Source organism: Aplysia californica, unplaced genomic scaffold (genome assembly GCF_000002075.1).
Source record: "Aplysia californica isolate F4 #8 unplaced genomic scaffold, AplCal3.0 scaffold00127, whole genome shotgun sequence".
NCBI classification, from domain to species: domain Eukaryota; kingdom Metazoa; phylum Mollusca; class Gastropoda; order Aplysiida; family Aplysiidae; genus Aplysia; species Aplysia californica.
The window spans coordinates 888,205-904,427 of record NW_004797397.1 but is presented as its reverse complement, the minus strand read 5'-3'; the positions used below and the strand labels follow the sequence as shown (position 1 = coordinate 904,427).

The 16,223-nt window shown below is 40.5% G+C and overlaps 1 protein-coding gene and 1 long non-coding RNA gene across 2 annotated transcripts; both read right to left on the bottom strand.

Moving 5' to 3' along the window:
- Window positions 1–6,445: 6,445 nt before the first annotated feature.
- On the bottom strand, window positions 6,446–7,924 carry LOC101857871. The gene is made up of 2 exons (XR_004858445.1): window positions 7,890–7,924; window positions 6,446–7,497 (listed from the first exon to the last, which is right to left on the bottom strand). It is a non-coding gene; the product is annotated as an uncharacterized LOC101857871 (long non-coding RNA).
- A 5,944-nt stretch (window positions 7,925–13,868) lies between these two features.
- Window positions 13,869–15,717, bottom strand: LOC101857636 (serine/threonine-protein kinase GRIK1-like). The gene is made up of 3 exons (XM_005096377.3): window positions 15,115–15,717; window positions 14,677–14,789; window positions 13,869–14,284 (listed from the first exon to the last, which is right to left on the bottom strand). The coding sequence occupies exons 1-3, from the start codon at window positions 15,715–15,717 to the stop codon at window positions 14,170–14,172; spliced, it is 831 nt and encodes a 276-aa protein (XP_005096434.1). The 3' UTR covers window positions 13,869–14,169.
- Window positions 15,718–16,223: the final 506 nt, after the last annotated feature.

The following is a 16,223-nucleotide window of genomic DNA, read 5'->3' as shown; positions in this document are numbered from 1 at the left end:
CCAAAAATATTTTAAGTTTATTCCTGGGTTTATTCCGTTAATTTCCGCCAAATATATTTAAACCATGCTTCTATAAACCTATATTTATAATAAACCCAGAATTCTTTTAAGGATCTTTTATTTCTGGGGGGGGGAAAAAAAAAAATCTCCCAGGGTTTCTGACAGGGAGGGGAGTGCTCTAATTCTGTCCTTCAGGAGAAAATTCGCGGGGGGCAACCCGCAAAGTGCGCGCGCAACTTTTGCCCTCAGCGCAACTTTTGGGCAACTTTTACCATTTTCATGAATTCGCGAATTTTAGCCAATTTCTCGCAAAATTTGGGAAAATAATAATAAATTGTCATTAAAAACACCGAAATGTTCTTCCAGGACTAAAAATAACGACGCCAAGGGGGACAATTCGCTCCTTTGCACTACGGGGTGCCCGCCGCCGCTGCCCAGTGACCCGGGCCGGGTCAGGAGTCAGGTCGGGTCGGGTAGATCTAGAATCTAGATCTAGAGTAAATCAATCGTAAACACGGTTGTCTGATTACTTAGCTTGCTTCATGGTTCCGTAGCACCAGGTAGATAGATCTAGATCTAGTATAAAAAAATTTGTGAAAGACTTTAAATCTTAGGCCAGGAGGCTAATCTAGACAAGGATCGATTCATCCAGAAAACCCCGGGGACGTTCAAATAATATCTGACGCCAGGGAAAAAAAGGGGGGGGGGGGGGGGAGGGGTTGGCTCCTGTAAAAGTTAAGTGTAAGAAGGGGAGGACCAATGTAAAATTGCACTTTTGTAAGGTGAAAAAATAATCAAGGAAAATATAATTTATGACAACGTAATTAAAAAAAAATAAGCAAGCATAAAAAGAGAGTAACTACACTATTCACTTAGAGGAAGTTCGAGCGGTAGTTAAGCATTGCATTGTGGCGATACAGTGGACCTCGAGCGGCAAACACGATATATGTATATATATATTACAGCTGTCTTACCTGAACATTTCGGGCAGAGAAGAATTCCTCACAACGTCCAGTAGATCCAGGTCTGCTGGTTTGAGTCTGAAAACCAGAGACCACAGCGTGGCTCCCAGTGCGTATGCGTCCATCTGAAAAAAAAGAAAACAAATGACCGGAACATTAGACATCGGAATCACGTTACATTAATATCAAACATCATAAAAATTGAAGCAATTGATAACGATATCATGCTACAAATAATATAGATAGATTGTGTAATAAAAGTGATGACACCCTAATACCGATGAATTAGACAAAAGGGTGAAAGCGTAGACATAAAAGTAATACTATTTCTTTGGCAGAATAAACACAAACAGCAGATAACTTTCTGTGTGCTAAAAACTTACGTCTAACCTGCGTAATGATCACAACAAATCAAGGCTGAAACGTAAAAAAAAAGAAGAAAAACTTACCAGAAAAGGGTCGAATTTGTAACCAAGGAAAAACTCAGGTCCATGGTATCCCAGAGTTCCTCTCCAGCGACTCACGGTGTTTTCTCCATCAGGTAAGATCTGAGAACAACCAAAGTCTTCGAGGATGGCGTTGCCGGAGGCGTCTAGGAAGATGTTGTCTGGCTTCACGTCCTCGTGTACACAGCGCTGGTCGTGGAGATATCTCAGGGCACAGGCGGTTTGCACGAAAACCCGTTCCACTTGGTCCCATTGGAGCGACTGACGCAATCCATCCAAAGATCCCTGAGAACACAGAGGCATATAGATAGCCAGGAAGCTGTCACACGTGACCACCCAGTCCATCTTCATGAGGTGCGGGTGCTGAACGTTGTGCATGATGGTCAACTCCTCGGTGCTGTCCTCGAGACCTCGATGTCGTCCTTTACTGTCCAGGTAAGGGATCTTCTTGATTGCCTTACGAATGGAGTCGTCGTTCTTCATGGAAGCTTCCAAAACTAGCGAATTCTTCTTCTTGGCAAGGACACGCACAAACTTCAAGTTGAAATTGTTCAGAAAGTCTCCATCACGAATGACGGTGACATCGGGAAACGTGAGAGTAGCCATGCTAGATATCTGCCGAGTTGTCGAGAAATTCTGTAGAGGAAAATACAAGACGTATCCAACCTGTCACTGCGAGAGCGATATGCTGAACTGAAGGAATGTCCAGACCCCTTCACTTTTATAGTGGAGTCAAGCGTCCCCCTAAAGAGGGGTATTTGTCTTCAAAATCACCGACACCGATTGTCGGTCCTTGCTTTGACATAGCTTCCATTGTTCACATCACAGACGCCGGCTGCATTGACCATCGGACATCAAAGGGCGGTCACCCAACAATGACCATCAGACATCAAAGGGCGGTCACCCAACAATGACCATCAGACATCAAAGGGCGGTCACCCAACAAGGACCATCAGAATTCAAAGGGCGGTAACTCTACAATGACCTTCAGACATGAAAGGGCGGTCACCCAACATGGAACATCAAACATCAAAGAGGGTCACCCAAAACCGACCCGTAGACATCAAAGGGTAGTTACTCAAGAATGACCATCAGACATCAAAGGGCGGTGATCCAACAATGACCGTCTGACATCAAAGGGCGGCTTCCCCAAAGAAGGCCGACACACACTGACCAGCCACTCTCACAAGCTCACAGATGATGTACAAAGTGCAACAGAGTTAAAGATAACTCTTGTCACGTTTTCCTGCAAACGATATGTCGAAAAAAAAGAAGAATTATTTTGACAAATTTGAAAAAGTATGAACAAGCAACCTTTTTTCCCTCAAAGTAAAATGCTCTCAGTCAAGTCTTTCCTTCTTTGATTTGTTTTCTATTTGTTTTGTTTTTCTTTGTTTTCAATCGGTTCTCATAGAAAAGGCCGAAATTCTTGTAAGTTGTCTCACTAACATGGCAATCTCCAATGTCCAGATCGGATTCGGGAACAACTTTACTTTACTTTACTCATAAAAATAGTTATATGTAAACACGATAAGTAAATTTTAATAAGTTAGACAGCTCTTTGACGGGTGAATTAGTTGAGAATAGTATGAACCTCCATATTTAATTTTTTACTAGTGTATATTCAGTGGGGGGGGGGGGGGGGTTGTTTTGCTGTTTTTGTTTTGTTTGTTTTTGGTTTGTTTTTGTCATTTTTTCTGTTTTCTTTCATTTTAAAACAAAATATTTATTTGGGGGTGGGAGAAGGGGGATGTTGTCATAAACATCAATAATGATTGTCGGCTCTTGCTTTGACACGGCATCAATTGTCTACATCACAGACTCCGCCGCTATGACCAGTAGGCATCAAAGGGAGGTTATCCAACATTGACCCCCCCCCCCCCAGACAACAAAGGCAGTCACCTAGTAGAGACCACCAGTCATCAAAGGACAGTCACCCGGTAGAGATCAGCAGATATTAAAAGGCAGTCACTCAACAATGACCATCAGAAACTAAGGGCGGTTATCCGTCTGTGACCACCTGTCAGTAAACGGTGGTCACCCAACTGTGACCAGTAGACATCAAAGTGGAGTCACACAATAACAACTACCAGACACCAAAGGGCGGTCACCCAGCCTCGACTAGCACATGTCAAAGAGCGGCTTCCCCAAAGAAGACCGACACACAGTGACCAGCCTTTCTCACCTGCTTCTTCGCCGGAATGGATGCTGAAGCAAGTACGTGAACCAAAGTAGTATAGTATTTAGTAGTAAACGAGGCCTCATGACAATGATTTAAATAAATGTACCCTTAATAGAAACAGACATACTGATGTTTGTAAAATGACGTTAGTAAACTTGAATGAAGGCTAAATATTGGATAACGTAATAAATACTATCAAAAGATAACGTGTTAAATTTTATTATGTAAATAAAACAGAAAATTAATGTTTGTGACCGTTGGCACGTTTTGACACGGCTTTAATTGCCTACACCAGAGACATCACCACAGTGACCACTAGACATCAAAGGACGGTCACTCAACATTGGCAAATGACCAGTAGACATCAAAGGGCGGTCACCTAACAATGACGAGCAGAGATCAAAGGGCGGTTTCCCAAAAGAATGCGGACACACACTGACCAGCCACTCTCACAAGCTCACAGTTAAAGAAAGCTCATGTCAATTTTATTTTCCTTCTAACAATATTTATACCACAAATAAATTATTTTGACAAATTTGAAAAAGCTTAATGGAGCAACATGTGAGCGGGGCCCACTGTACTTTCTTTGTCCCAAAGGCTTGTACCTGCTTTCATTTTGTGTGTTCTTTTAATCGGTGCTTTTAGAAAACAATAATGTTTAGATGATATTATTGGGCTGACAATATTATGTCGTGGTTTTATTACTTGTTTCCACCGTATTATCTAAGAGTGTTTTTTTTTTGTCTTCAATAACATCAACAAAGATTCACCCCCCCCCCCCCCACATTGCTTTTACGTGGCTTCCATTGTCTACATCAAAGACGACGCTGCAATGGCCAGAAGTCATCAAAGGGCGGTCACCCAATAGTGACCAGTAGACATCAAAGGCTTGTTCTCCAAAAGAAGACCGACACACAGTGACCAGCCTTTCTCACTTGCTTCTTCGCGGGAATAGATGCTGAAGGAAGATCGGGAACAGAATTGTACTATTTTTTTGTTGTAAATAAAGCCTTGTGACAACGTGGTTAGTTAGAGAAACCTAACCACCACATAGCCCCCCCCCCACCAAACTCCCAATACTTCATAATAGGAATTTAAAAAATTAAAGTAAAAATATATTTATTAATGCTTCACTTTTCAAAACACATTTCATATACATTGTACTGCCCCGTCTTTTTATGAAAGAAAAAATGTGTAATTATGCAAACTGAACCCAAAAATGTGAAATTATGCGATTCTGTTAATTTATACAAAGAGCAAAAAAGGGGAAAAAATTAGAAATTACGCAAAAAAATGATCAAATTTGGCTAAATTATGCGAAGTGCATAAAACCACGGGGACAGATTGTAAAAGTAACTACATCCTGTACTTCGTTGGCAGAAATAACCCATGTGCCTTTAATGACATTTTTTGACACAGTAAGTTAAATCACGAGTGGCTACAAACGTGGAATAGGACGGCCCTCATATCTTAAGCCACGCCTTTTATTCACCCATTGTAAGATCCCAAGACGAGCGACTGAACTGAGAGTGTTATGATTGGCCATTGTTTGGGTTCTCTGGCCTTCGACAAAGAAATGTTAACTGTGTTCATCTTTCTTTGATAATCCTTGTTTTCTTCTCACTCTCAGATCAATGGGGAGACTGACCACGTTGGGTTTGTTTTGTTTTAAAAAAAATAATTCAAATATTAAAAACAGGTGAGGGATGGGAGGGGTTGGAGTAATGAAGAACAGAGAACGGATTGGAAGGGGGGAGAGGGTGGAGGGGTGCGGGGTGGGGAAATGAGAGGTGTCGAGGGGAGACAGGCGACTGAACTGAGAGTGTTGGGATTGGTCATTGTTCGGTTTTCCTGACGGACTACTGGGGAATTTCTTCCTTGTTTTCTTCTCTTTCTCAGGTCACGGGGTATGGGGAGACTGATCACGTTTGTTTATGTTTGTGTGTTCGTTTTTGTTGCTCTTGGTTGTTGGTTCTTTTGGTGGGTTTTTTAAAGGTTTTTTAAAAAGTCTCAGTAAACAAAACGTATTCGAAGAGAATGGAATGTAGAAGCATATAAAAGAAGTGTGGGTGGAGGGGAATGGGTGGAAAGGTGCCCTTTGGGGAATGTAGGGGTTTGATGAAATGGGAGGGGAGGGGAGGAGGGCAAAGGGAAGAGTTCGCAGAGGTGAGGGCTTCTGATCTTGTAGTGAGTAACGCCTTTTACAAGACATTTTATCTGTGGAGTTACTGAAAATGACTCTGTTTTTCCCCGGCGCGATTTCAGTTGTGTCCAAAATGGTCTGGATTCTGGATATACAGCAAACAAACAAACAAACACACATACAGACACACATACATACTGGCTGTGTCGGCAGAGAATACTAGATTTACTCTAAGAACATTCTGGTAATGCTCAGCGATATGACACACGAATAAGGTTGCTACATTTTGAATCAAACAAAGAAATCGAAAGACCTGTTGTAAACCCTCCAGCCCAAGCTGAAACAGCTCAATGTTGTTTATCGTAGTCTCTTTACTTTTGTTTAGAAGGCATGTCTTCTTTATTTTTAAAATTATTTATTGTTGTTATAAAAGTAACAATGAGCTGAAAAGATCAAGAAAATGAGGGCAAATTTGTAAAACTGGAAATTGAAAAAGGAGAGTAGTATGTCAAAAAAGAGTTGAAGCACTTGTATGCTCAGTATTTAGGGTTATATTTCGCAGAGGGCAAAGGGGGAACAATGTTTATTTTCATAGGCGCATTTTTAATTTGTCCACATTGCTACAGTTCTCTTCATCACAGAACTCGTCTTTTCCCTCTCAGTTTTCACGGGCTTGGGACCGTCACAGAGTACACAGTACACTGAGGCCTGATTAAAAAGACGGCGCTACCGAGCGCTCACGTCTGGGGGAGTTAGTGTTAGTTAATTAGTTGTTAGGGTTGGTTAGTTAGTGGTTAGTGTTGGTAAGTTAGTAATTAAAATGGTTGTTAAAATGGTTAGTGGTGGGTAGTTAGAGGTTGATTTTGGTTTATCAGCGGTTAATATGTGTTCTTTAATTGTTGGCATTGATAAGTTAGTAGTGGGCGCAGGTTTGTCAGTGGTTGATGGAGACAGCTAATGTTTTACAACTTGAGTTTGTTAAATGAGGTGTAATGATGGTTAGCTAGTGTTTTAGAATTGGCCAGCTGGTATTTCATAGTTAGCGTTATTCAGTTATGGTTTTATAGTTATTGCTGATTAGTTAATATTGTTAAGTTAAAGTTAGTATTCATTACTTAAGCTCTTTTCTGAATAACTTTTTAGTCTGTTTTTCCTTAAATTTAAATCTAGTAATATTTAATTTACAACTTGAGTTTGTTAGATAAGGTGTAATGATGCTTAGCTAGTGTTTTAGCATTGGCTAGCTGCTCTTTCTTAGCGTTATCCAGTTAGTGTTGTATAATTATTCTTGATCAGTTAATATGTTACAGTTAGTTTTGATTACTCAGTGTTCTTTTCCTAATCAGTTTTTGAAGTGTATTTAATTTAGTGTTTTTTAGTTTGTGGAGTACATTTACTTAATATTGGTTACTTTATACCTAGTGTCAATTAAAAAGGGTTTTTTTAAAATTCGTTAGTGTTCGGGTTAATCTTTTTTAAAAATATGTTATTGCTTTTAATGGTACCAAAACTGTAATTAAAATTAAGTCAGCGAGATTTAAAAGAGCTCGGTGTTGGGTTGTGCTATTACTGTTAGTAGGAAAGAAAAATTAGTATCAAATTAGTTAATAGAAAGAAAAAAGGTTGCGACTACCAAAGGTCCGTGTTTCTCACAAACCCTCCATAATTCCCCTGAGCTTCTCACGAGTAGACAAGAACTCCAAGAGGCCGGGAACAGACAGTCGCTTCTGAGGATCTCCGCGCAAAAGTCCTTTCAGAACTTCTCTGTGGAGGAAAACAAACACAGATTGAGGTTAGAAAAGTTTTAGCAAATTAAATATTAGTAAAAAGAAATGATAACATGCGTTTAAAATGCTTCAAAGATGACACATAACATGATATATAACTGGATACCAAGCGATGCAAGATGGTATTAGTAATGTATAATAATTGAAACATAAAAGTCTTCAGTTATATGACAAAAATGCTGTCAAAGATATAAAAATGTTTTAGTTTATTTAAGCCCCGTATCCACACAGAACTTCATCAACGTTTCAATACAATTTATACTTTCACATCAAAGCATACAACGAAAACGTCTATGGTGGAAACCATTCTACTGCGTTCTAATATATAATACAATTCAGTAAACCATGACAGTATTATAGCTGTCTTACCTGAACATTTCGGGCAGAGAAAAATTCCTCACAACTATAGCTGTCTTACCTGAAACCAGAGACCACAGCGAGAGACCACAGCGTGGCTCCCAGTGCGTATGCGTCCATCTGAAAAAAAAGAAAACAAATGACCGGAACATTAGACATCGGAATCACGTTACATTAATATCAAACATCATAAAAATTGAAGCAATTGATAACGATATCATGCTACAAATAATATAGATAGATTGTGTAATAAAAGTGATGACACCCTAATACCGATGAATTAGACAAAAGGGTGAAAGCGTAGACATAAAAGTAATAATATTTCTTTGGCAGAATAAACACAAACAGCAGATACCTTTCTGTGTGCTAAAAACGCACGTCTAACCTGTGTAATGACCACAACAAATCAAGGCTGAAACGTAAAAAATAAAGAAGAAAAACTTACCAGAAAAGGGTCGAATTTGTAACCAAGGAAAAACTCAGGTCCATGGTATCCCAGAGTTCCTCTCCAGCGACTCACGGTGTTTTCTCCATCAGGTAAGATCTGAGAACAACCAAAGTCTCCGAGGATGGCGTTGCCGGAGGCGTCTAGGAAGATGTTGCCTGGCTTCACGTCCCCGTGTACACAGCGCTGGTCGTGGAGATATCTCAGGGCACAGGCGGTTTGTACGAAAACCCGTTCCACTTGGTCCCATTGGAGCGACTGACGCAATCCATCCAAAGATCCCTGAGAACACAGGGGCATATAGATAGCCAGGAAGCTGTCACACGTGACCACCCAGTCCATCTTCATGAGGTGCGGGTGCTGAACGTTGTGCATGATGGTCAACTCCTCGGTGCTGTCCTCGAGACCTCGATGTCGTCCTTTACTGTCCAGGTAAGGGATCTTCTTGATTGCCTTACGAATGGAGTCGTCGTTCTTCATGGAAGCTTCCAAAACTAGCGAATTCTTCTTCTTGGCAAGGACACGCACAAACTTCAAGTTGAAATTGTTCAGAAAGTCTCCATCACGAATGACGGTGACATCGGGAAACGTGAGAGTAGCCATGCTAGATATCTGCCGAGTTGTCGAGAAATTCTGTAGAGGAAAATACAAGACGTATCCAACCTGTCACTGCGAGAGCGATATGCTGAACTGAAGGAATGTCCAGACCCCTTCACTTTTATAGTGGAGTCAAGCGTCCCCCTAAAGAGGGGTATTTGTCTTCAAAATCACCGACACCGATTGTCGGTCCTTGCTTTGACATAGCTTCCATTGTTCACATCACAGACGCCGGCTGCATTGACCATCGGACATCAAAGGGCGGTCACCCAACAATGACCATCAGACATCAAAGGGCGGTCACCCAACAATGACCATCAGACATCAAAGGGCGGTCACCCAACAAGGACCATCAGAATTCAAAGGGCGGTAACTCTACAATGACCTTCAGACATGAAAGGGCAGTCACCCAACATGGAACATCAAACATCAAAGAGGGTCACCCAAAACCGACCCGTAGACATCAAAGGGTAGTTACTCAAGAATGACCATCAGACATCAAAGGGCGGTGATCCAACAATGACCGTCTGACATCAAAGGGCGGCTTCCCCAAAGAAGGCCGACACACACTGACCAGCCACTCTCACAAGCTCACAGATGATGTACAAAGTGCAACAGAGTTAAAGATAACTCTTGTCACGTTTTCCTGCAAACGATATGTCGAAAAAAAAGAAGAATTATTTTGACAAATTTGAAAAAGTATGAACAAGCAACCTTTTTTCCCTCAAAGTAAAATGCTCTCAGTCAAGTCTTTCCTTCTTTGATTTGTTTTCTATTTGTTTTGTTTTTCTTTGTTTTCAATCGGTTCTCATAGAAAAGGCCGAAATTCTTGTAAGTTGTCTCACTAACATGGCAATCTCCAATGTCCAGATCGGATTCGGGAACAACTTTACTTTACTTTACTCATAAAAATAGTTATATGTAAACACGATAAGTAAATTTTAATAAGTTAGACAGCTCTTTGACGGGTGAATTAGTTGAGAATAGTATGAACCTCCATATTTAATTTTTTACTAGTGTATATTCAGTGGGGGGGGGGGGGGGGGGTTGTTTTGCTGTTTTTGTTTTGTTTGTTTTTGGTTTGTTTTTGTCATTTTTTCTGTTTTCTTTCATTTTAAAACAAAATATTTATTTGGGGGTGGGAGAAGGGGGATGTTGTCATAAACATCAATAATGATTGTCGGCTCTTGCTTTGACACGGCATCCATTGTCTACATCACAGACTCCGCCGCTATGACCAGTAGGCATCAAAGGGAGGTTATCCAACATTGACCCCCCCCCCCCAGACAACAAAGGCAGTCACCTAGTAGAGACCACCAGTCATCAAAGGACAGTCACCCGGTAGAGATCAGCAGATATTAAAAGGCAGTCACTCAACAATGACCATCAGAAACTAAGGGCGGTTATCCGTCTGTGACCACCTGTCAGTAAACGGTGGTCACCCAACTGTGACCAGTAGACATCAAAGTGGAGTCACACAATAACAACTACCAGACACCAAAGGGCGGTCACCCAGCCTCGACTAGCACATGTCAAAGAGCGGCTTCCCCAAAGAAGACCGACACACAGTGACCAGCCTTTCTCACCTGCTTCTTCGCCGCAATGGATGCTGAAGCAAGTACGTGAACCAAAGTAGTATAGTATTTAGTAGTAAACGAGGCCTCATGACAATGATTTAAATAAATGTACCCTTAATAGAAACAGACATACTGATGTTTGTAAAATGACGTTAGTAAACTTGAATGAAGGCTAAATATTGGATAACGTAATAAATACTATCAAAAGATAACGTGTTAAATTTTATTATGTAAATAAAACAGAAAATTAATGTTTGTGACCGTTGGCACGTTTTGACACGGCTTTAATTGCCTACACCAGAGACATCACCACAGTGACCACTAGACATCAAAGGACGGTCACTCAACATTGGCAAATGACCAGTAGACATCAAAGGGCGGTCACCTAACAATGACGAGCAGAGATCAAAGGGCGGTTTCCCAAAAGAAGGCGGACACACACTGACCAGCCACTCTCACAAGCTCACAGTTAAAGAAAGCTCATGTCAATTTTATTTTCCTTCTAACAATATTTATACCACAAATACATTATTTTGACAAATTTGAAAAAGCTTAATGGAGCAACATGTGAGCGGGGCCCACTGTACTTTGTCCCAAAGGCTTGTACCTGCTTTCATTTTGTGTGTTCTTTTAATCGGTGCTTTTAGAAAACAATAATGTTTAGATGATATTATTGGGCTGACAATATTATGTCGTGGTTTTATTACTTGTTTCCACCGTATTATCTAAGAGTGTTTTTTTTTTGTCTTCAATAACATCAACAAAGATTCCCCCACCCCCCACATTGCTTTTACGTGGCTTCCATTGTCTACATCAAAGACGACGCTGCAATGGCCAGAAGTCATCAAAGGGCGGTCACCCAATAGTGACCAGTAGACATCAAAGGCTTGTTCTCCAAAAGAAGACCGACACACAGTGACCAGCCTTTCTCACTTGCTTCTTCGCGGGAATAGATGCTGAAGGAAGATCGGGAACAGAATTGTATAATATATAAAAATATATTTATTAATGCTTCACTTTTCAAAACACATTTCATATACATTGTACTGCCCCCGTCTTTTTATGAAAGAAAGAATTTGAAATTATGCAAACTGAACCCAAAAATGTGAAATTATGCGATTCTGTTAATTTTAACAAAGAGCAAAGGAGGAAAAAAATTAGAAATTAGGCAAAAAAATGATCAAATTTGGCTAAATTATGCGGGGTGCATAAAACCACGGGGACAGATTGTAAAAGTAACTACATCCTGTACTTCGTTGGCAGAAATAACCAATGTGCCTTTAATGACATTTTTTTGCCACAGTAAGTTAAATCACGAGTGGCTACAAACGTGGAATAGGACGGCCCTCATATCTTAAGCCACGCCTTTTATTCACCCATTGTAAGATCCCAAGACGAGCGACTGAACTGAGAGTGTTATGATTGGCCATTGTTTGGGTTCTCTGGCCTTCGACAAAGAAATGTTAACTGTGTTCATCTTTCTTTGATAATCCTTGTTTTCTTCTCACTCTCAGATCAATGGGGAGACTGACCACGTTGGGTTTGTTTTGTTTTTAAAAAAATAATTCAAATATTAAAAACAGGTGAGGGATGGGAGGGGTTGGAGTAATGAAGAACAGAGAACGGATTGGAAGGGGGGAGAGGGTGGAGGGGTGCGGGGTGGGGAAATGAGAGGTGTCGAGGGGAGACAGGCGACTGAACTGAGAGTGTTGGGATTGGTCATTGTTCGGTTTTCCTGACGGACTACTGGGGAATTTCTTCCTTGTTTTCTTCTCTTTCTCAGGTCACGGGGTATGGGGAGACTGATCACGTTTGTTTATGTTTGTGTGTTCGTTTTTGTTGCTCTTGGTTGTTGGTTCTTTTGATGGGTTTTTTAAAGGTTTTTTTAAAAGTCTCAGTAAACAAAACGTATTCGAAGAGAATGGAATGTAGAAGCATATAGAAGAAGTGTGGGTGGAGGGGAATGGGTGGAAAGGTGCCCTTTGGGGAATGTAGGGGTTTGATGAAATGGGAGGGGAGGGGAGGAGGGCAAAGGGAAGAGTTCGCAGAGGTGAGGGCTTCTGATCTTGTAGTGAGTAACGCCTTTTACAAGACATTTTATCTGTGGAGTAACTGAAAATGACTCTGTTTTTCCCCGGCGCGATTTCAGTTGTGTCTAAAATGGTCTGGATTCTGGATATACAGCAAACAAACAAACAAACACACATACAGACACACATACATACTGGCTGTGTCGGCAGAGAATACTAGATTTACTCTAAGAACATTCTGGTAATGCTCAGCGATATGACACACGAATAAGGTTGCTACATTTTGAATCAAACAAAGAAATCGAAAGACCTGTTGTAAACCCTCCAGCCCAAGCTGAAACAGCTCAATGTTGTTTATCGTAGTCTCTTTACTTTTGTTTAGAAGGCATGTCTTCTTTATTTTTAAAATTATTTATTGTTGTTATAAAAGTAACAATGAGCTGAAAAGATCAAGAAAATGAGGGCAAATTTGTAAAACTGGAAATTGAAAAAGGAGAGTAGTATGTCAAAAAAGAGTTGAAGCACTTGTATGCTCAGTATTTAGGGTTATATTTCGAAGAGGGCAAAGGGGGAACAATGTTTATTTTCATAGGCGCATTTTTAATTTGTCCACATTGCTACAGTTCTCTTCATCACAGAACTCGTCTTTTCCCTCTCAGTTTTCACGGGCTTGGGACCGTCACAGAGTACACAGTACACTGAGGCCTGATTAAAAAGACGGCGCTACCGAGCGCTCACGTCTGGGGGAGTTAGTGTTAGTTAATTAGTTGTTAGGGTTGGTTAGTTAGTGGTTAGTGTTGGTAAGTTAGTAATTAAAATGGTTGTTAAAATGGTTAATGGTGGGTAGTTAGAGGTTGATTTTGGTTTATCAGCGGTTAATATGTGTTCTTTAATTGTTGGCATTGATAAGTTAGTAGTGGGCGCAGTTTGTCAGTGGTTGATGGAGACAGCTAATGTTTTACAACTTGAGTTTGTTAAATGAGGTGTAATGATGGTTAGCTAGTGTTTTAGAATTGGCCAGCTGGTATTTCATAGTTAGCGTTATTCAGTTATGGTTTTATAGTTATTGCTGATTAGTTAATATTGTTAAGTTAAAGTTAGTATTCATTACTTAAGCTCTTTTCTGAATAACTTTTTAGTCTGTTTTTCCTTAAATTTAAATCTAGTAATATTTAATTTACAACTTGAGTTTGTTAGATAAGGTGTAATGATGCTTAGCTAGTGTTTTAGCATTGGCTAGCTGGTCTTTCTTAGCGTTATCCAGTTAGTGTTGTATAATTATTCTTGATCAGTTAATATGTTACAGTTAGTTTTGATTACTCAGTGTTCTTTTCCTATCAGTTTTTGAAGTGTATTTAATTTAGTGTTTTTTAGTTTGTGGAGTACATTTACTTAATATTGGTTACTTTATACCTAGTGTCAATTAAAAAGGGTTTTTAAAAATTCGTTAGTGTTCGGGTTAATCTTTAAAAAAAATATGTTATTGCTTTTAATGGTACCAAAACTGTAATTAAAATTAAGTCAGCGAGATTTAAAAGAGCTCGGTGTTGGGTTGTGCTATTACTGTTAGTAGGAAAGAAAAATTAGTATCAAATTAGTTAATAGAAAGAAAAAAGGTTGCGACTACCAAAGGTCCGTGTTTCTCACAAACCCTCCATAATTCCCCTGAGCTTCTCACGAGTAGACAAGAACTCCAAGAGGCCGGGAACAGACAGTCGCTTCTGAGGATCTCCGCGCAAAAGTCCTTTCAGAACTTCTCTGTGGAGGAAAACAAATACAGATTGAGGTTAGAAAAGTTTTAACAAATTAAATATTAGTAAAAAGAAATGATAACATGCGTTTAAAATGCTTCAAAGATGACACATAACATGATATATAACTGGATACCAAGCGATGCAAGATGGTATTAGTAATGTATAATAATTGAAACATAAAAGTCTTCAGTTATATGAAAAAAATGCTGTCAAAGATATAAAAATGTTTTAGTTTATTTAAGCCCCGTATCCACACAGAACTTCATCAACGTTTCAATACAATTTATACTTTCACATCAAAGCATACAACGAAAACGTCTATGGTGGAAACCATTCTACTGCGTTCTGATATATAATACAATTCAGTAAACCATGACAGTATTATAGCTGTCTTACCTGAACATTTCGGGCAGAGAAAAATTCCTCACAACGTCCAGTAGATCCAGGTCTGCTGGTTTGAGTCTGAAAACCAAAGACCACAGCGTGGCTCCCAGTGCGTATGCGTCCATCTGAAAAAAAAGAAAACAAATGACCGGAACATTAGACATCGGAATCACGTTACATTAATATCAAACATCATAAAAATTGAAGCAATTGATAACGATATCATGCTACAAATAATATAGATAGATTGTGTAATAAAAGTGATGACACCCTAATACCGATGAATTAGACAAAAGGGTGAAAGCGTAGACATAAAAGTAATAATATTTCTTTGGCAGAATAAACACAAACAGCAGATACCTTTCTGTGTGCTAAAAACGCACGTCTAACCTGTGTAATGACCACAACAAATCAAGGCTGAAACGTAAAAAATAAAGAAGAAAAACTTACCAGAAAAGGGTCGAATTTGTAACCAAGGAAAAACTCAGGTCCATGGTATCCCAGAGTTCCTCTCCAGCGACTCACGGTGTTTTCTCCATCAGGTAAGATCTGAGAACAACCAAAGTCTCCGAGGATGGCGTTGCCGGAGGCGTCTAGGAAGATGTTGTCTGGCTTCACGTCCCCGTGTACACAGCGCTGGTCGTGGAGATATCTCAGGGCACAGGCGGTTTGTACGAAAACCCGTTCCACTTGGTCCCATTGGAGCGACTGACGCAATCCATCCAAAGATCCCTGAGAACACAGGGGCATATAGATAGCCAGGAAGCTGTCACACGTGACCACCCAGTCCATCTTCATGAGGTGCGGGTGCTGAACGTTGTGCATGATGGTCAACTCCTCGGTGCTGTCCTCGAGACCTCGATGTCGTCCTTTACTGTCCAGGTAAGGGATCTTCTTGATTGCCTTACGAATGGAGTCGTCGTTCTTCATGGAAGCTTCCAAAACTAGCGAATTCTTCTTCTTGGCAAGGACACGCACAAACTTCAAGTTGAAATTGTTCAGAAAGTCTCCATCACGAATGACGGTGACATCGGGAAACGTGAGAGTAGCCATGCTAGATATCTGCCGAGTTGTCGAGAAATTCTGTAGAGGAAAATACAAGACGTATCCAACCTGTCACTGCGAGAGCGATATGCTGAACTGAAGGAATGTCCAGACCCCTTCACTTTTATAGTGGAGTCAAGCGTCCCCCTAAAGAGGGGTATTTGTCTTCAAAATCACCGACACCGATTGTCGGTCCTTGCTTTGACATAGCTTCCATTGTTCACATCACAGACGCCGGCTGCATTGACCATCGGACATCAAAGGGCGGTCACCCAACAATGACCATCAGACATCAAAGGGCGGTCACCCAACAATGACCATCAGACATCAAAGGGCGGTCACCCAACAAGGACCATCAGAATTCAAAGGGCGGTAACTCTACAATGACCTTCAGACATGAAAGGGCGGTCACCCAACATGGAACATCAAACATCAAAGAGGGTCACCCAAAACCGACCCGTAGACATCAAAGGGTAGTTACTCAAGAATGACCATCAGACATCAAAGGGCGGTGA

What these genes read in the sequence shown, in the direction of transcription:
- LOC101857636 (XM_005096377.3), bottom strand. Translation starts at nt 15,717, where the DNA reads ATGGCTACTCTCACGTTTCCCGATGTCACCGTCATTCGTGATGGAGAC. An exon ending in ACAAATTCGACCCTTTTCTG is followed by an intron (nt 14,790 to 15,114) that starts GTAAGTTTTTCT and finishes CTTTTTTTTCAG; the next exon opens with ATGGACGCATACGCACTGGG. An exon ending in TCTCTGCCCGAAATGTTCAG is followed by an intron (nt 14,285 to 14,676) that starts GTAAGACAGCTA and finishes TTTCCTCCACAG; the next exon opens with AGAAGTTCTGAAAGGACTTT.